Source organism: Crocuta crocuta, unplaced genomic scaffold, assembly GCF_008692635.1.
Source record: "Crocuta crocuta isolate KB4526 unplaced genomic scaffold, BGI_CrCroc_1.0 scaffold271, whole genome shotgun sequence".
Taxonomy (NCBI): Eukaryota; Metazoa; Chordata; class Mammalia; order Carnivora; family Hyaenidae; genus Crocuta; species Crocuta crocuta.
Window position 1 is genome coordinate 6,295,862 of NW_027527824.1, and position 19,726 is coordinate 6,315,587.

Sequence of the window (19,726 nt, forward strand, 5' to 3'; positions counted from 1 at the left end):
CTGCCATTCGGTGTGACGTTTTCACAGCAGGCAGACTACTATTCCCAACATTGCTCTCTTAAGAAAATACTGAGTGAACATCTCACAAAAGAGCTTTAGGAGACTGTCTGATCCTAGGTTAGGAATGACCTCTACCCCACCAGTAAAAGGAAGAAAACCAATACACTGCCCCTTCTTTTCTTGTATTTGCATATAATCTCCAGAAGGAATTTTCGAGGCCAAGCCTGGCCCAGGGATGGCCCGACATTCACATCTTTTGAATACTGAGCCCTGTGAACATAAAGCATATTCAAAATACATATCCCTTTAAAAACACTCTTTCCTGAAGCCCCAGGCTGGGAGTCAGGACTCCGGTTCAGGTCCCTTATTGACTGTAACTTTGGGTAACTCACATGATCTCTCTAGGCTGTTTCTGCCACTGTAAAACGTGAGTGGCTGAACCGTCATCTACGAGGTTCTGTTGAGTTATAGAGGTCTCTGATTTGAGACGACCCAGCTAGAGTCTAGATCTCTACAGGGAGACATGGGACAGTTTTGGAGTCGTCTAAGAAAGTCCCTGTGCACTCCTTGGCCCAGGGGGCTTTCCCCCACCCAGCTAGAAGCCACTCCCTCCTGGGACTCCGGTCTTCAGACCCAGCTGGCCAGCAGTGTCCTGTGAGTTAGGAGGCCACAAGGTGCTGATTTAAGGGAGCAGGCTCCACACAGCTCTGCTTTCAGAGACATGTCTGTCTGGGTTCAAATCCTGGGCAAGCTTCAGCTATAGTCATTTAACCTCTCTGAGCCTAAAGCTCCCCATCTATAAATACCAACTTCATGGGTGAAGAGGGTTAAAAGAGAGAATACTTGAAAAGCACTTGCACATAGAAAGTACTTAACAAATGTTAGCATCTTTCCTCGGTCCCTTCATCAGAGCAGCGAGGACACAGGGGAGGCTGTTTCCTCTTTCAGCTGGTTTTCTCATGCAAATCCATGAAACACAGACTCTCAATTGGTTCTCCCAGCAATTCTGTTGCTACACGTCCAAAACTATGTAGGCTGCTCACACCACTGGAGCAGAAAACAAAACCCACCCAGCTCTGCCAGCTTAGGACTTCAGGGGGCTTAGTTTTCATTTGTCTGCATGGGGAAACCAAGGCCAAGTGGCCGTTGGGAAATGGTACAGTGAGCCTCCAGCTGGTAGGTGGCAGAGCAGGGAGGGGTCGAGGGGAGAGATGGGGAACATCAGCACTTCCCGAGGCTTCCCGACGCAGCAGGACAGGGAGCTCTGAGGGCACAGAGATGGGGTGCGGGGGCTCTGGCTTTGTAGGGGCCTCAGCCATTTATTCAGGACCTCAGGCTTGTCTGTACACCTAGATGACGGGTGTCTTGTGACCAAATCCGACACCTAGGAGGCGTCTGTGGAGATTACTTCTTCCTTCCTTCATTCTTTAAGAGGAAGGAGGCAAAGGCCTTCAAAGAGGAGACACATTCACACAACTGCCTTGTAGCAAATGGACCTGCAGAGATTTAATTGATGTAGAAAATACAGGCTTGCCACCAGAGTTGGTTATAACACGGGAGCTAGCCCAAAAGCACACAGGATGACCTAATAACAAAATGGACTCTTCTCCCCACGGCAGACTGATGCCTATAACGTACGGGGGAGGAGTACACAGTGTCTTCGTCCCTGACGCATGAGTGAGCGCTGCCAGAGACTTGGTGTCTATGTAGGATAGGGGCCAAGGGCTACTTCGAGGCTTTCAAGACAAACACAGGGGCATTTGATCTCAACAGCGGGACAGATGTCAGAGTACGTGTCCTCTGCTGGGAAGCGCGGACTGCAGGGAGCTCAGAGTCCTCCCTGCCAGTGCCAGGTGCGGCCTAGCCCCTGAGGAGGAGGCGTAGGGGTGGGAACAAGCACCCACAACTCTCCCCAGGGCGGTCCAGAAGCCATCCGGCTTTTCCTAGGGCTTGGTGGCTTCCTGAAAGTTGTGTGCTTGTCACCCTGAGCCTCTAGCGGGGAGGAGCTTGAGGGAAGGGAGCAGTCCTGTGCCAGCAGAAGGAGGACCAACAGTCGAGTTTGGGGGTGGGGGGGGGTGGTAGCTTCCAGCAACCTCTGGCAGGGCTCTGCGCCTGATCCTGAGACAGTCAAAAGGAGAGACCAAGTGCTCAAGAAAGGAGACATTAAAAAAAAAAAAAGAGGTCTGATCTCTCTGGTGCTGAGGTATTAGAGCCNAAGGGCCACACCCACATAACCACAGGGGTCCCAGCACTCAGTGCCTTGTGGATCCAAGGGGAGGCCCTTGGAAGGCAGCAACCCTGATACCTCCTCCTCCTCTGCAGGTGCCCGTGGCGCCGATGCCCCACACCAGCGTTGCCTCGTCCACGCAGGAGCTCCCAGACACCCACACTTCGCAGCCTGAGAGGTATGGACTCGGGGAGCAGCTCACGGGGAGCGGTCGTACCATCCTTTCCACCCAGCCGTGGCTCCTCTGAGGGGGGCAGGACGCTGCTTTCTCAGGAGGAAGAGAGTGCAGGCAGCTCCTCAGGCACTTGGGCCGGGTGCAGGAGAGGCTCGGGCCTCAGTAGTGATACAGGTCCAGCCTATTCCCATCCAGGCCCAGCTGCTGGAAGCTGGAAGTAGCTGCTGGCCTGGGTACTGAAGAGAAGAGAGGTCTGGCCATGAGGTGAAGGAAAACTCCTCAGTCAGCTAAGCGCATCCAGGGAAGGGCCAGAGGCCACATGGGTGGTCCTTGGACCCCCCAGGGCACAAACACGAGCCCCGGAGCCACAGCAGGAACGGACCAAGGCTCAGGGACCAGCCAAAGGATACGACTTGGGGTCCTTCTTGTACTGTTCTAGCCACTTCCGGTTAGCCTCGATCATGCCCTGAAAGTCAGTGCCGCCCACCTCGGGGATGTGGGGATGGGACGGCTGCAGGAGGCGCAGCTGCTGGCTGGGGAGAGGGAAGGGCTGTGTGAAACAGCCGACTGGCCCCAGGCCAGCACGTCTCCCCTCCCCCCTCCGCACACCAGCCTCGGCCTGCTCGGGGTTGCTTTAGCAGCTCAAAGCTTCCTTTGCTGGGAGGATGAGCATCAGGTCCCCAAAGAGATGGTGGTGAGCTCTTCCCCTGGGTGGACGCTCCTGACACCTGCCGACTCAAATGCCCACCCAGCATCAGCTCCAAGTGGGCCAAAGGGGAAATGAGGGTGCTTATGGTTGGGGGCACGGAGGATACACTTGGCAAGGAAGAAGATGAATGGGAAGTTAACAACAGGTTTAAATAATTGCCCATCTGTCTCTCCCACTGGGTGCCCCTCTCAGGCCAGATGTTGCTCAGCAGGGCTGAGGGAAGAAAGGAGCCTGTGCAGCACACAACAAGCTCACAGCAAAGACAAAAGCCCCACTCAAGGGCAGGAGGGGCCTGGGGAAGAAGCAGGGTCCCAACAGGGGCTGATTTCTCCCTGCAGCTATGCTGCCAGGCGAGGCTGAGACCCGGGCGACAGGCGCAGAGTTCTCCCCCTGCAGGAGGCTTACCTGGCGGACACATACCCCAGTCTGTTCTCCAGCGGAGCCGGGCCGGTGCTGAGGAATGGGACTTTGGCTGGAAACGTGGGAGGAAATCATTCAGAAACAGGCAGGGGAGCCCAGCCCCAGCAGGCCACCTCCCACAAACCCACAAGAACAGGGCAAGTTTCAGTGGTTGCTGGTGAGAGACCAATGACGGACAGCAATTGTCCTATTTAGTTCGAAAACTTAATCTACTTTTCTATTTGGGTGAAGACAAGGGAAAAGATAGATATCTTTTTCCCCAAAACAACTGTTTGGATGGCTTTTCTCACTCTTCAGCAGGACCAAGAGATCAGGTGGAGGCCTAGGTACGAGGAGCAGATTCTTGAAGAACACAGGGTCAAGACCCAGTGTTACTTACTCCCTGGGTACCCTGGAGCATATACCTTCACCTCTGAGTCAGTTTTCTCATCTGTAAAGTGGGGATAAACTAATACTGACTCAGAGGATTATTGGAAGGACTCCTGCCTGGCCCCTCATACAGTGCACAAGATGGTATCTATCATAGCGATGACAAGCAGGACCTCTTAGGTTCTGCCGAGCTCTGGATCCCATCAGAAAGGCTCCAGGCGCCTGGGTGACTCAGTCAGTTAAAAGTCTGACTTCGGCTCAGGTCACGATCTCACAGTTCGTGAGTTCGAGCCTCGCAGCCGGCTCAGAGCCTGGAGACTGCTTCTGATTCTTCCCCTCTCTCTACCCCTCCCCCACTCACCTCTGTGTGTCTCTCAAAAATAAACTTTTTAAAAGCTCCAATCAGCCCAAACTCCAGTAAATCCTCATGACCCCCCAGCCATGACAGATGGCCCGTGCCAAAGCTGGGGAGGCAAGGGGCAGGCAGAGGAGGGAGGGAGGCAGGCTTACTTGGAAAATACTTGTGCCACTTCTGCACCAGAAAGTCATCCACTGTTTGAGCCACGGAGGCGGAGAGCCTGGGGCTCAGCCCAGGGTCCCAGGCCCACAGGGTGGACGAGGGTGGACGCGGTGGCTGGGCTGAGAGCCCAGCCCGGGCGGTGCTCCGGGGGGTGTGGGGCGGGGCAGCAAGGAACGGTGGTGGGGGGTTGAGAGCACCCAGCACGCGGAGGACCCCATTCAGCTGGCTGCTGATCCGCTGCAGGGAGCTGCTCAAGTAGTAGATCTTGGAGGAGGCGGCACTTGTGGTCAGGTGGACTGAAAGGCAGGGACTCGACTTCAGGGCCCGGACAGCCACAGGCCCTGGGGCACCTGACTGCCGCCCCCTCCCACCCCAGCTGATGCCACCACTCACAGTGAGGCAGGGGGTAGGATTCAGAACTTGCACTGCTCATGTCTTCAGTGTCGCTGAGGTCAAAAGTCACCACCTTCTTGGTCGGGGCGCCTCTCAGAATGTCCTCATCTGAGGCCTGAGAGATACAAGCACCAGTTAGGGCTGACCCCTGCCTGGTGCATTCCACCTGTTGCTCTCGCAACGTGTTGGGGTTTAGGGGCTCTCTGGGGCCCTCGGTTCCGGGAAAGGCACACCATATAGGCTGTCTTGCATCACAGGGAGAGGGAGATGGAGGCTAAAAGGTCACAGTGGCCTGAAACACAGGCGGCCAGGACCACAGCCCCTTCTCCCCAGCAAACTCTCCCTTACAGGGTCTGCTCACCCACACCTCTGGCATCCAGGGAGAAGTTGACAAGGCCACTAAGTACACCCATGCCCAAAACCGGGCACACTTTTCCTCAGGAACCATGGCAGGGGGAGGGGAGGAGCCAGTCCCTCTCTCAAGAACCCACAGCAAGAGGCTGTGGGTCTGCTCAGGACCCCTTGGCACAGATCTATTTAACAGACTCAAAGCCAAAGCCACTGCCATTTTCACCATATGAGCTGAGCCCAAAGTGCCCAACCACATCCCAGGAACGGAAGGAGGCAGCCGTGGCCACGGGGCCCGCACCTCTTCCCGAAGAGAGGACTCCAGCTGACTCAGCTTCTCCTCTTTCCTCTTCAGCAAATCGTGGCCCTTGCGCATAGCCGACTTCATCTCATCCAGGTGCCGGGTCTCCTGCAGCCAGAGACAAAGGAGAGGATGGAAGTGGTGCTGCGCGCAAATACAGCAGTCCCACGTCTGCCCGTTGCTGCCTGCAAATTCATCTAAGAGAAATACTAGTTCTCATAAGGTCGTAAGAATGAAAGGAGACAGAGCACATCACATGCTTAGCACTGTGCCGGGACCTGACACATTCTCAAGAGGTCACAGCCGTGCTCCAACCGCCCCATCAGCACTGAGAAGAGCAGGAACGGGGCAGGGGGCTGTACACAGATGCCCCGGGAAACAGGCCCCCCCGCCAGCTCTGAACAGCCACACGATGCTAAGCGAGCTTCTGCCACGACCCTCCGATGGCAGAGATCTGGGATCCCAACACATGGTCACAACGAAGCTGCTCTCTCCACTGCAAGGCTATCAGAGAAGCTATTCGGTCTTCCGCTCAGGGTGCTCCAAAGATTCACTGATGAACCGACTCTTTAATGTGATGGGACACATCAAGTTTCAAAAACCTTGCTTGTATTCTCGCCTAGAAAATGAGTCACCACTGCGTTGCACATCATCTATGGTCATCATGAGGCGCTAACGGCCACCGGAGAAAGCGTTCTGCACGTGCGTGTTGACACACAGGTAAGGTGCTTTCATCCTCACGGAAACAGACACCCTGCATCACCTGCCCTGCGTCCCTGGAAGACTCAGCCGGTGACCCCAGGGCCTACGTGGCCACTGTCGTGGAGTCCCCAGAATGACCACAGGTGGATGTGGCCCCGCCTCCCACAGCACTGGCGGGCCCCCTCCCCGCTGACCTCCTCCAAGTCCTTGCGCACGTCCTCCAGGGCCTCGGTGCCCGGCGACTCTTGGGCGGCCTCCTGCGCTCCGGCCAGCTCCTGGCGCCAGTGCTCCCGGGCAGCCTTCAGAGCCGTCTGCCGCCTCCGCATGGAGCGGGTCTGCCGCATCAGGAACTCCTTGGCGCTGCGGAGGGCTTGCCCCTCGGCGGAGAGGTAGTGTCGGGTGCTGCGGGAGGCCACAGTGGGGGGGTTGGCAAGGGAAGTGACCGCCCCGAGGACCCCCTGCTCTGGGTCACTAGGCCACTTCCCTGGTAGATGTCCATCCCGAGCACAGACGAGGCCGGGCTTGGCGGGGTGTGGATCCCACCCCCGAGCACCTACAGTGTGCAGCACGCTGCTCAGTCCTCTCACCTGGCCTCTGAGAGGCATGGCAGGGGAGGGGGCCTCCAGGCAGGTGGCCGGATACTCCCATCAGCCCTATCCTCAGCAGAGCCCAGCATGCTGTGTCAGTGGCCCCAGGGGCACCACCTTGGCTGGCCAAAGGGATTCCCTCGGGTCCTCAGGTCCACGGCCCTGGACCCAAGCCCCACCAGTGACCACAGCCGGCTCATTTCATGTCACCCCAGATCTGTGATACAGGCACTCACCCCTTCGGGAAATCCTGGATGCAAACTGGATAAGGCTATCAGAACTCACCTGTCCAAGGACAAGTCGGTCTCCTCGTTCTGGGGGAAAGGAGAGGAAACGTCTTTGGTCAGGTTCTAAGGACACATGGAAGACAAGACACACTGAGTATTAGACACACTGCCAGCTCACGGGACCCTGAAGCCTCTCCCAAGGGCCTAAACACAGAGAGGGCTCTGCCAGCGGCTGGGTACTGCTCATGCAGTTATCACTCGCCCGGTGGAGACGGGCGACTACGAATAACAAGGCCCTAAGGCTGCATAGAGAGCAGAGCCAGGCCCCCTCCTCGAGCCCCAGCCCAGCTACCCTGCCCCTCCCCAGGCACAGAAGCTCACGGTCCCAAGGGATTTCCTCAGGTCCTCGATGCGGAGATCTGCCTCAAAACGCGGGGAGGCACTGCTCTCCTTGGCTGCCAGCTCTTTCAACACGTCCTGCTTCCTCTGAGCTTCAGCCTCCAGGTCGCTGTGATGGGAAAGGGGATTGGGGGTGGGAGAGGGGCTGGGCTTCAAGCCCCGGTCCCGGGGAGACGGCAGGTCCATCTCCATCACTTCGCTTCCCTCCAAGTCCCTGAGGCAGGGCTGTGGCATGACCGGTAGAACCAGGGACGGCACCACCCCCCACATGCTGTTCACAGCCTACAAAATGCAGCCAAAGCCCCTCTGCCAGCTCCACCCCTGCCTATTAACTGGGCCATGAGCAGCTCGGCCCAGGAGCAGCCGAGGGCGGGGCTCACCCCACCTGATGTGTTTCTGCAGCCTCTCACTCTGCGCCTGCAGCACATCCACCTGGGACTCCAGCTCCAACTTGCGGGCCCAGAGCTCATCGAGAATCCTTCGGAGCTGTCGGTTTGACTCCAAAAGATGGGTGTGCTCCTCCTTGGCCTCCTCCAGGTGGGGACGGTTGGCTGTGGCTTCCTGGGGACAGAAGAAAAGCGAGAAGCACCTGGAGACACGTGGCGCAAAGCAGGACAGGGAAGCCCAAGGAGAGCAGGGGAGAGGGTGGTCGCCGTGGCCACCATCCGGAGGCGTGCAGGCTCTGTCTGCCCTCCACAGTCTCCCAGACCCCGGGCTATCTGTGGGATGCTGCCGACGTCGTTCGGGCCCCTAATGACCCAGACAGGTCAGGTGAGCACAAGGAGCAATGTTGTGGGGTGAGAGGGAAGGGAAGGGAACGGGGGAGAGATGAGGGAGGACAAGAGAGGCAGACACACCTCGCTCTCCAGCACAACCTGCCTCTGCATCTCAAGGAACTGCTGCTTCTCTGCTCGGGCAGCCTCCTCCTGCAGGGGAGGGAAGGACATGGGGCCCTTTGGCCATCTCCAGGCCCCAGGTCTAAGGGGCAGGAGGACCATGCTCTTCTCCGGGAGCTACAAGGTCAAGGGCACCTGGAGATCCTGTCCTCAACTCCCGCTCTCTCACCTGGACATCCAGCTGAGCCAATCTGGCCTTGACCTCTTTGGTTCTGGTTTCGAGTTCCACCTCTAAATCTTGGAGTTTCCTTTCCTGCACAAAAATAGAGTGAAAGATGGAAGTGTGGAAAGAGCGCAAGGCATTAGCTGCGGGTGCAGGAGAGAGTTCCAGACCCAGATTCCAAGCAAGCCCTCCAAGCTGGGGTCCGGCCTCCCCCCATGTGCCCTTGCAGGCCCCCAGGAAAGCACCACACCTTGTCTCTTCCCACTGGGGGCAAGGAGAGGCAAAGGCGTCAACCCCCAGGCCCCCGGAGGCTGGCCTCCTCTAGCCCTGGGGAGGTGCCCTGGCCCGGAGAATGAAGGTGCAAACATATCCTGGCTTGGGGACTGCCAGTGAGGGAGGCCCCCAGCCCCCCCGCCCNGGTTTCCATTAACCCTGATGGCCTGGCGTCCGGGTGGTGAAAGTTGCAGGCTTTGGAGTCAGACAGCTGGGGCTTGAATCTTAGCTCCTCCACTTACTGGCCCAGAGCACTTGGGAAAGATGCTTACTACGCTCCTGAGTCTGTCCCCTCAGTTCTAAACTGGAGGTGACGATAGTCCCCACCTCCTCAGGGCCGCTGGGGGCACAAAATGAGTCAGCACACGGCAAGGGGCTGAGAACAGTGTGCATCCGGGAGGGGACGCAGCCAGCCCGATGTGAGGCGAACAGGCAGGANGAAATGAGTCAGCACACGGCAAGGGGCTGAGAACAGTGCATCCGGGAGGGGACGCAGCCAGCCCGATGTGAGGCGAACAGGCAGGACAGGCCTGCGACACTACCTCTGCGGTGCACTGGCCAGCCAGCGGCCGAGGACACGGGGTGCATGTGTGAGTGCGCACGCACATGTGCCCTGGCCCCCCGCCAGCTGCCTAGGACCGTGGGTGTGTGTGAGTGCACACACACGTGTGCCCCGGCCCCCAGGTACCTGCCGAGGACACGGCGGGGGAGGGGCGGGGGGGAGGTGTGTGAGTGCGCATGCCACATGTGTGCACCAGGGAAATTCACCTCGGCTTCATACTGCTCTCTGGCCTCAGCCACCACCTGCTGGTGCTCCTCCTTCATCTTGTCCATCTTCCTCTCATGTTCCCTCTCCACCTCCTGGCGCTTCTCTCGCAGGAGGCTGCTGAGCTGTAGGGCAGGCGGCAGGGATGCAACACCAGCCCGAGAGTGGGCCAGCACGTAGTGCACGTGCACACACACACACGACCTCCACAACCACACACCACACATGCAGGACACGTGACGTGCACATGCCATAACCCAGCGCCCCTTCTCCACACACGTACAGGGGCACGGGGGTGGGGAAGCACCCAGCCTCAAGGGAACTGAGACCCAGAGTGGCACCAGACGTCCGAGCCCCAGCTGAGCCAGCCGGAGCAAAGCAGGCCCGGTGGGCCGGGATGGAGAGCCCGGGACAGGTGTACACAAAGTCGAAGGGGCAAACCGGCATTACCTCTTGCTCATACTCGAGCACTTGGCGAGCCTTCTGCTGAGCCCTGTGCTCTGACCGACTGAGGCTCTCCTGCAGCTGGGCCTCCTCCAGCTTCTTCTGGAGGGTGGAGAGCACCTGAGGAGGCCCCAGCACAGGGGACGTGACACTCTGTGCTACAGAGTGACTTCAGGGGCTCACTCCCCAGGGGCCCAGCGCCCATCCCCGCGGGGCTTCGGGGGAGAGAGACTGCCGCCCTAACGGCAGGCACGGGGTAGAGTTCTGCCCACCAGCCGCAAAGGGGCCGTGAGCCCACGCTCAGGGAGCGGGACGCCAGGCTCCGCCTCGCAGGCCAGGGCCAGCTGCCTCTCACCTCCCTGTGCTTGGCCTCCCGCGAGGAAGAGAGCCGCTCCAGCTCCGCCACCGCCTGAGGAACAACCAGGGGCTTGTGAGGGATGCAGGGCAGTGCGGGGCTGGCTGGGCACCGACCCCGGAGGGAGGAAGAGCTGGGAAGCCCGTGCCTGATTCCCGTTGAGCCCAAGGGCCAAGGGGTACCACAGGCACATCTTTTTTTGCCCCAAAATAACTCAGCCCCTCAAGTCTGTAACGAGCAAACGAACAGGAATACAAAGGCCAGAGTGGAGGGGCATTTCAGTAAGCCTCGGGTCACTGCGTCCATCCCCCTGCCCCAGGCAGTGAGGGCTGGAGGCCCAGCGCGATGTGCCTGAGCACCCGCAGGACAGTACAGGGACACCGCCCCCCACCTCGAGGGCTCCTTGTCTAAGAGCTGATGTTCACGGCCACCCAAAGAAGGTGCACGTGGCCTGACCGTTCCCTACTTCCACCTCTCATCTAGAGGCAGATAGGACTGGAGGCCCGGGAGTCAGGGCGAAGGAGACCTTCCTCTACGTGTGCCAACCTCTCTGAGGAGAGATGAAAGTTCATCACAGCTGCCCCTCGGGGACAGGGACAGGGCACCTTGGTCTCAGAACCCCTGGTCTGGTCTGGGTTCTTTCAGTCATGAAATTGTCCCAAATCCACGGGCCATTTCCCTCAAGCTTCTTCACGGTCACTGACCGTGCCTAGCTACTGCGGACCCCGGATGGAGCCCTGGACGCCCGCCGTTCCCTCCCCTGTGCCGTGCAGAGCCAGGCCCACACAGGGTGGTGGCCCCAGACAGCCCGCCTGCTGTCTGAACACCTCCTCTGTGCCTGGCTCCCCACCCCCCACGCCCAGCCCGGCACTTGGCCTCTCCCCAGGCAGCCCAGGGGCTCACTTCTTTCCTCTCCCCTTCCAGCTGTTCCCTCAGCTGCTGCAGAGCCCTGTCCTGCTCGGCACTCAGGGCCGCCTGCTGTCTCTTCTGCGAGGCCTCCATGTCCTCCCTGAGCTGCTCCAGCACCCGTCTGTTCCTCTCTTCCAAGCTGGCCCTCTCGGCCTTCTGGAGAGACTCGAACTCTTCTCTCAGCCTCTGCAGGGAAGCCTCCTGCTCGGCCCTGCGCAGACAGAGGGCATGGGCCAGGCCTGGGCACTCGGGGGGCACCGCATGGGGCGGGAGGCTGGCGGTGTGCCCTTACCTGCTCTGGCCCTCGTCGGCCTCTGCGCTGGGCCGCGCCTGGGCCCGGAGCCGGCTTTCCTCCTCTCTCATCCGAGTCTCCTCTTCCTTGGTGGCTTGGCGCAGCGGCTCCTTCAGGGAACTGGGGAGAGAAAGAAAGGCAAGCTTGTTGGAGGAACCGCTCTTCTAGCCCTAAGCCCTGACTCCCAGCCTCCACAAGGCCGCGGCTTGTCTGCGAAGTTTCCTAAATCCGGGTCCTGCTGCCTCCCTGTAATACATCCTAGATAAAGAGAGGGCTGTGAACTCTACCCGCTCTTTGCCGCAGGAAGCAGATGACAGGCTGCTTGATCCCAGAAAAGCACTTCTGCCAGAGTCCCCCCCTTGCCTAGAAGCGCACGTCGGTGCAGCATCCGCTCCAGGACAGACACAGTCCGAGGCCAGCCTGGCTCCGGTGCCAGGTCCCCTCACTGCCCTGACCCACTGCTGCAGCCACGGGAGAGCAGCCACCGCCTCCCAACCCCACCACGCTCCTCCCTGCCTCTGGGAGTTCAGGCCGCCACCTCTCCCCAGAACCCCCTCTTCTACCTGACAAACCCATATTTGCCACCGACACCCAGGCCCCTCCTCTCCGAGAAGTTTCCAACTCCTTCCAAGTTCACTGATCAGCCCTTGTGTTCCCATCGCCCTGTAGAGGAAGCCCTTCCTTGTCCCTCACCACTCTATACCATGCATCATAATCCATCTTTCGTAGGTCTGTTTTCCAGACAAGGCTGGGAGCTTCGCCAGAGGCAGAATCGGGCCGTACACTCGGCAGTATCTGAGGCACTGAGCAGCAGTAGCTGACATGAAGTAGGTGCTCCGTACGTGTCTGCCAAACTGGAACAGCTCACCCAGCCCCAAACTTATAAGCAGGCGCCAATCTTTTACAGACAAACGACAATAAGCGTTTCATTCTGGGCTGACATCCCCCTGCCCACGCAGCCCCCACGTGACCGGGGGCTGTGTGCAGGCCACTCAGGGAATTCGAGCCTAAGAGAAACACGGTTCAGGAGACAATTTCTTAGAAAAGCTTCCTAGTGAATTCCAAAGCCAAAAAGGACTTAGGGTCGTCTTCTATTTCAATTTACCTACATCACTGCCCTCTTCCATCCTGATAGAAAATTCGAGTTAAATAAAATCCTCCCTTCTAGATCCCCCCCAGAAACCCTTCCTCTTTGTCCCATGGCTCCATTTCACACGTAGCACCACAGAATGTCAGAGCGGGGAGGGTCTGGACAGGTTAAGGCCTTCATTTTACAACTGTCTCTTTATCTCACAACTAAATTCAATCTCTTCATTTTATGACTAAAACTAAGGGTCAGCCTGCCTGTCTTCCTGCCTGCTTTCTCATTCAAGAAGTTATTTGCTACAAGGTCGGCTCTGGCTTCCAGAAATTTCTACCAAGTGGAAGTTTCCCAGCAGAGGCAGCCCCACCCCTCAGAAAGACTAACGTGTAAGCAGAAACAGGGTTCTCACAATGAACTATTTCGTAGCGAGTCTGACAAGGCACTGCCTACAGAAAAATCACTTTGTGGCGGCCACGGAGACCACAGATTTCAAGATCAGGAGCTGCTATTTACTGAGCAACTACTGTTTCAGGCCCTGAGTCAGGTACTTTTGGCATGTGGAGTCTTCACCACAACCTAAGAGGATGCCCCTCTGGAGCTGGGGGTTTGGCGAGGGATGGAAAGCACAGGCGGCCAGGCCCAGGGTGGCCAGGAAGAGAGGAGAAGCCTAGACGGTCGGCAGGGAAACACAGCCAGGATTCTGTCCTAGGCCCTGCCTGTCAAGATGAGCTAAATCTTACCCTGTTTGGACAGGCCCTTGCCCCAATTTCCATTTGGCTGGAAGAGGAGGATGCCGCCCAGCAGGGGACCCAGGAGGGGTGACAGAAGGATGGATAGACCCTGGGCCAGCAGATCCTGTGCTGGGCTAATGAGAGAGGTTGCCCCCAGCCCTCTGGGTAGCTGGGTGCTGGGTTTTCTATTAGTTTCTCTGAGCATACACATTTTATACTCTCTTTGTTATCTATGCTATAAAAATAAGTCTGCCACTTTGGGATGTTCTGTCCGAGAGGAAAAGATTCACCCTTTAGCTACACTGCCGAGTGAGTGAAGACTATGTTAACACCTGTCTGTGGCACCTGTCCCCTCGTGGGCCTATGGTAGATTGCTGATAATCTTGTCAGTGGCCATTCTCCCAAGCTCCCGTCCTAAAGGGGCCCTGATTTCATTCCGTCAGGTAAAGAGGCCCAAAAGACTACATTTCCCAGTTTCCTTTGCAGCCAGAAGTAACCTATGAGATAGGAGTAGAAATTATTGAGTGCAATTTCCAGGAAAACGCCTCAAAAGAATAAGCAGAGGTTATTGGGTGAAGCTTCCAAGAAAGCGCCTTAAAAGGGACGGAATGAGCTGGAGGTTACCCGTTTCGTATTCTAGCCCTACTCTCCCTGCCGGCGGCACAGACACCATGGGGGGATGCAGCAGCCGCACTGGACCCTGAGAGTAACCAGCTCTCAGGTGGCTGTGAGACTAAAGGACCAGCAGGCACCTGGTGACGCTGAAGCCGCTGTGCCAGCCCTGGACGGCCTTTTCTGATGAAAACAGCCTCCAGCTTGGTGACACGCAGATACACACAATCTCATCTGCACAATCCGGCCCGGCCCTAAGTGTCTTACTTGTTAAGGCCTCCCAGCCAGTGACACAAAGGGTAGGAACCCAAATGGAAACTTCCCGGTCCTGGTAAAAAGCACCTCACACCCGTACCGTGTGGTCGCTTCCAGCCTCGCTGGGTCCTAACAGGGCCCTGATGACCGAGAGACAGGGCGATGGACTGGTTAAGAAAACAGGGCCCAGGGACAAACTGCCTGGGTCCTTCGGTTCTGCTGCATTTTTTATTTACGTACTTATTTGAGAGAGAGGGAGACAGCATGAGGGAGGGGGAGGGGCAGAGGGAGAGAAAGAATCTTAAGCAGGCTCCATGATCAGCACGGAGCCCCACGTGGGGCTCAATCCCACGACGCTGGGATCGTGACCTGAGCAGAAATCGAGAGTCAGACGCTGAACCGACTGAGCCGCCCAGGCGCCCCCGGCTCACTGCTTATTAACTCCAATACCTTGGACAAGTCCAACAACCCTTCTGTGCCTCAGTTTCTTCACCTCCCCTGCAGATCCTATAACACGGGGCCGGGCCAACGGCAGCACCTCACAAGATCCACTCTCGGGATGAAACCACTTAGCAGATACAAGGCACATGGACCCGTGTAATCTCTCAAAAGCCCGTCAGCTTCTCCCACTATTATCATGCCTCCCACCTCCCTCTCAAAGAGAAGAACCAGGGAGCCCATTCCTCCACACAGGCCACCGAGGAGGAGTGTCGGCGGTGCTACGGGTCTCGGGGGAGGGAGGAGGGTGTCCTTTCCTCCCCACGTCACCGCGAGACCCGGGCAGCTTGCATCAGGGCAGGGGCAGGACCTGAGAGACTTCTCTTTCCGCTGGTGAAGCTGGAGGGCCTCCTCCTCCTCCTCCTCTTCCTCCTCCTCCTCCTGCCACAGCTTCTCCCGGAGCTGCTGGGTCTTCTCTCGCTTCGATTCCAGGAGCCGCCTCCGGTCCTGTTCCAGCTCCTGGGCCACGGCCTCCTCCAGGGCCCTCGGCGAAGCCTGCTCTGGGGGAGCCGCGGGCTCTGTGGATCGCCTACCAAGGGGGAGGCACAACACCTGGCTAGCTTTAGCATCCCACCGTTTATACAGACACGGAACACACACGCAATCCTAATGGGGGGGGGGGCAGCAATCACACAGGCAAGTCAGGTCACGCAAGGGCCGGCAGGAAGGCTGCCCCTCAAGGACCCGGGCAGCGTTAGTTCACAGGGCAAGCCTCGCTGTGGCTGTCCAGGCAGGGGGGTGGCCCGTACCAGGCTCTCGGTGGACCCGGTAGGTTGTAGCCCGAAGTGAAAACCTCAAGAAGTGGCTCAAGGGCTGGCAGCAAGAGGGAAAGACCAAAGCTCTGTCCCTGATGGGCTCTCCCCCAGGACGGTTCCCAGCCCTGCGTCTGTCTCCCCCCCGAGGGCTCTGCCTGCTACTTGAGGCTCACGCAGGCACCGTGGGACGCGCCCAGAGGCTGCTGTCTGCCTCCCAAACTGCACGCAGGCCAACGCTCACGAGCCAGCAGGAGGGGCCACAGCCTGCCTCCTGGCCCTGGGCCCCACGGCAGTCCACGCGCGTCCAGGACCAGGAAATCCCGTGCCGCGCCACCTAGGGGGCTGCTCCCGAAGCCGAAGAGTGTGGCCAGAGTGCACCGGGAGCGCCACGCTCCACATCTCCTCCATGATGCCACGTTTACCTCTGCTTGCAGTTAACCCAAGGTTTGGAAACGGGCAAAAGAAATTCAGAGCCGACGCGGATGCACAAGGTGGGTGGTGAGATGAGGAATAAAGGTTAAACAGAAGTCTATCAGGTAACAAGGTGGTTATGTTGCTTGTATTCTGGTTCTTGAAGGAAATGCCCAGACAGACACGCAAGAACATTCAAGGCCATGAAAGCATCAACAGAATAAAAGTATTTCACGTCCCAGAGAGCAGCTTTCCTAAATGCCTCACCCTTCCTGGTCTCGCCTCACAAGCACTGCTGCCCCGACGGCCGCAGCAGCGTGTAGGCATGGTCCACATCAGGAAGCACTGAGGCAGGAGCTGCAGTGGGGAGCCAGCCCCTGCGGGGGGTGCAGCACCCCCTGCCCCCTCACTGCAGCAGATGGGAGGCAGCAGGTGGGATTGGATTAGAACAGCAGAAGGGAACAAGGGCTTCGGAATTCCATTTCAGCCCCTCGAGACCAGAGAGGGAAGGAAGACATAAAAGGCTACTGACATCTCTGAAATACCAAAAAGCTCTATCCCTCCCCCTCTCCTAAAATTGTAACTCAGATTGGAAACGGCCTTGAGCTGTGCCTTCGAGTGTCTTCCGCTCTGAACCCCACTTTGGCCCCCCCTTCTAGTTCCCGGCTCTCCTCCAGACCCCCCTAACACAGCCCCAACGATACGGATGTGAGATGTGGCCGCCACCTCCTCTGAGAGCGCTGCTCTCAGGAAGAGCCTCCCCCCGCCAGCTCTCTGCCTCATCAACCCTCCAACTCATTTCCAGACTTGGCTGGAAACATCTTTTCTCCCTGAGATGGTACCTTTGTAATGTCTCTCACCCCTGTGGGCTGCGTGGCTATATGGAGCCCTGGGGACAGGTGCTGTGGAAAGATGGGGCCTCAGATGGCGTGGAGGCGCGTGCCCAGGCCACATGCCGGTGGCTGCGCCTGCACACCTGGCATGCGGGCTTCTTCTCTGTCTCTGTGTCCCCGTTTTAAAGCTCTAGGATCCGAAACGCCCAGCGTAGGGCCGAGGCAGTCGACGGTGCCCTGAATGACTGAGGAGACGACTGGAAGGATGGAGCCTCCAGGGGAAGAGGCAGGTCTGGTTTCTAGGCCGCTCCTCGGGTGTCAGCGTCAGTGAGACCCAGTTTCCGACAGTCGGTGGCCAAGAGGGAGGCTCTGTGCGGGCACGATCACGTCAGGCTGGCCACCAAGTCAGTGCGAGACAAGGAAGGGAAGGAGCAAGGAGGGCAGGCAGTGGGGAGGGGGGCGGCTGTGGCACCCGGAACGTTCGGAAAGCCGCGCGTCTGCTACGACCGCACGGAGATCCTGTCCCCTCTCACGCTCGGCCACGGGCTTTCGTTCATTCACCCCCCTTTCTACAAGAGCCTCAGGAAAGAGGCTGGGCTCGCCAAGGGAAGGCAACCCCCGTGCCCCAGACCAGGCCTTCTGGCCACACAGCGCTTGCTGGCCCGCCCTCCGCCCCTAACTCCTTCTGAGCCGGCTTGACAACATCTTGAAAGGTGACGGACTCTATGAATCATGGGTTTTTTAAATTTTATTTTGTGTTATTTGATGATGATGATGTTTTGACACCTTTAAAAGTTTGCTGGCAGAGAGACTGGCCCTCCCAGGGCTAGCCAACTCTATATGAAAGAACATGTCTTTCATATATATGAAATAATATATACGCATGAAATACACACACACACACACACACACACACACACACACGAAAGACCGTCTTTCATATGCAAACCAACCAATCCCCCTTGGAGGCCAGACCGCAAGCATCTGCTTACATAACTCACACCAGGCCACTGGGGGGCCACCCCCACAGCCGGAGCCCACCCAAATCTTTCAAACTGTCCAGTCCTACTCAAGGTACTTACCCTGCCTCGCCCATTCCTTCCCGCGGAAACACCGACAAAGGCTCCAGGCCGTTCTCTCCCTTCTCGCCTCTTCTGCCGCCTGACACACCCTGGTCATTCCCCACGTGGCCTGGCGTGGCATGGTGCGCCCTCTTCTCTCTGGAAATGTAAGTAATAAATCTTTCCTTAACGGCGCTGGCCTGTCGTCACTCAGTCACCTCCGTACGTCAGAACCCCGTAGGTACAAACAAACGAGACAGACACGGGGCCTCTCCCCACAGAAACACAGAAACGCAGCTGTGAAGACGAACGACAAGGAAGCTACAGGGCCCGAAAAGACTCAGCAAAGGAAGGGAAGACGTTTCCTAAGGGTGCTGTGTAAACTGGTGGTCAAGGAACGTGTCTCTGAGGCGCAGCCGGGGTGGCCTCGCTGGTTTGGGAGGAGAAACACAAAGAAAGGGGACTCACTAGCCAAGACAGACGGGGGGAGCCTGGCTGCCCAGCTTCCCTCCCGGAGGCGCCAGGAAGACGCCCTCTGACCTCCGCCCAGAGGGTCCTGTCTCTGAACCACACTTGCCTCCTGTCCTCAGCCCCCAAGGATACTTGGGAAAGCCAGGTGATTCCTCAGGGTCAGAGCTGTCACCACCTGAAAAATGGGGCTGTCCCTTCCCTGCGTCACCCTGCGGTGCTGTGGCGAGGACAAGAGCCATCAGCTCACGTGCGCTGCCAGCTCTCGGTGACGCTGCCTGAGCAACCAGTATGTGAAACGGTCTCTACACAACAGCCCGGATCCCAAGGACTCATGACCCTTTGTACCGCTCAGTTCACAGATGGGAGAACCGGTATAGCCCCGGCCCCTCTCCGCCACGCAGGGAAAGGAGCAGCGGCGGCACACTGAGTTGGAAGTCTACGGCTGCCGGGACCAGAGCCTCGTCCTAGTTATGCCACCGACCAGCCCCGTGACGCTGGACAGATCCCTTCACTGTGAACCTCAGTCTCCTCATCTGTAAAAGGGGTGGGAGGGGAAGGGGAAACGGGAGGAGGAAAGCTCACTGATCTCCAAGTCTTAGAAGTGCTAGTGTAACAACAGAGGTGTGCTTCGAACCCAGGCCCAAAGCACATATACCGGTACCACATAACTCCATTTACGGCAGGCTGGAGAATGGGAAAAACGAATCTGCAGGACGGAAGCCAGAAGAACAATGACCTGGGGTGGTGGACTGAGAGGAAAGGGGCATGAGGAAACTTCCTGAAGGGACGGGAATGTTCTACATCTGATCTGTGTAAATGTGTATTGACTTGGACAGTTCAGATTTACGTACTTTCAGATATAGAAATACCTCAATAAAATGTTTCTCAGAAAGCAAAAATAGTGCGAGGCAGAGGGGAAAACAGCATTACCGGGTTCCTGCTAACCCAGGTGGTGGCCCCGCCCCTCTGCCTCCACACCTCAGGCCCTGACCAGGAGCCCCGGGGACCTGGCCAACCCCACACTCGGATCAGTGAATGCGGCCACACAACAAATGAGGGGTACGTGCAATCTCCCCTCGCCTGGTCCCCCTGGGCAGGGGCCACAGCATCCCCTCCCGACCACCCGACAGTGGTGGGCACTCCCACCACGCACACACAGGGGAGGACAGGACACGAACAGCGGCCCTTACACCTCTGGAGAGGCCGGCACGGCAGGGCTGGCCGCCACCGCCGCCTCCTCGGGCTCCTCGGCCCCGGAGCGCTGTTCCCTGCCCCTCTCGGGGGTGGCAGGCAGGCTTGGGGTCTCCTCCCTTGAGAGCATTGAGGAAGCAACTGTGTTAAAAGCAGTAGGAAGGCAGGAGGCCCCCAGCGCGCCCATCCGAGGTCAGAGGGCCGTGATGAGGATGGGGAAGTGGCCCCAGCTGAGGTTCCTGATCCGGGCCTCACTGTCCCCCACCCGCCCCTTCCCACACTGTTGACCCTGAGGACCAGAGGCAGGCCCATGTGGACCACCACGGTTACGGTGCCCAAGGAGCCGCTG

General features: G+C 58.2%; 1 protein-coding gene across 1 annotated transcript in view; it reads right to left on the reverse strand.

Annotated features, from left to right (window-relative positions):
- Nucleotides 1–2,221: 2,221 nt before the first annotated feature.
- The window catches only part of CEP164 (centrosomal protein 164), a 65,064-nt gene continuing 47,559 nt past the window's right edge, over nucleotides 2,222–19,726 (reverse strand). Inside the window, exons 14-33 of the mRNA XM_077777895.1 lie at nucleotides 17,737–17,874; nucleotides 14,966–15,184; nucleotides 11,476–11,595; nucleotides 11,178–11,394; nucleotides 10,275–10,328; nucleotides 9,926–10,039; nucleotides 9,252–9,600; nucleotides 8,687–8,700; nucleotides 8,443–8,526; nucleotides 8,235–8,303; nucleotides 7,763–7,938; nucleotides 7,360–7,486; nucleotides 7,037–7,101; nucleotides 6,359–6,566; nucleotides 5,463–5,570; nucleotides 4,814–4,928; nucleotides 4,411–4,716; nucleotides 3,517–3,583; nucleotides 2,813–2,935; nucleotides 2,222–2,655 (exon numbers count right to left, since the gene is read on the reverse strand). Of these exons, the coding sequence (XP_077634021.1) occupies nucleotides 2,562–2,655; nucleotides 2,813–2,935; nucleotides 3,517–3,583; nucleotides 4,411–4,716; nucleotides 4,814–4,928; nucleotides 5,463–5,570; nucleotides 6,359–6,566; nucleotides 7,037–7,101; nucleotides 7,360–7,486; nucleotides 7,763–7,938; nucleotides 8,235–8,303; nucleotides 8,443–8,526; nucleotides 8,687–8,700; nucleotides 9,252–9,600; nucleotides 9,926–10,039; nucleotides 10,275–10,328; nucleotides 11,178–11,394; nucleotides 11,476–11,595; nucleotides 14,966–15,184; nucleotides 17,737–17,874 (2,767 nt within the window). The 3' untranslated portion in view covers nucleotides 2,222–2,561. The remainder of the gene's footprint in view (nucleotides 2,656–2,812; nucleotides 2,936–3,516; nucleotides 3,584–4,410; nucleotides 4,717–4,813; nucleotides 4,929–5,462; nucleotides 5,571–6,358; nucleotides 6,567–7,036; nucleotides 7,102–7,359; nucleotides 7,487–7,762; nucleotides 7,939–8,234; nucleotides 8,304–8,442; nucleotides 8,527–8,686; nucleotides 8,701–9,251; nucleotides 9,601–9,925; nucleotides 10,040–10,274; nucleotides 10,329–11,177; nucleotides 11,395–11,475; nucleotides 11,596–14,965; nucleotides 15,185–17,736; nucleotides 17,875–19,726) is intronic.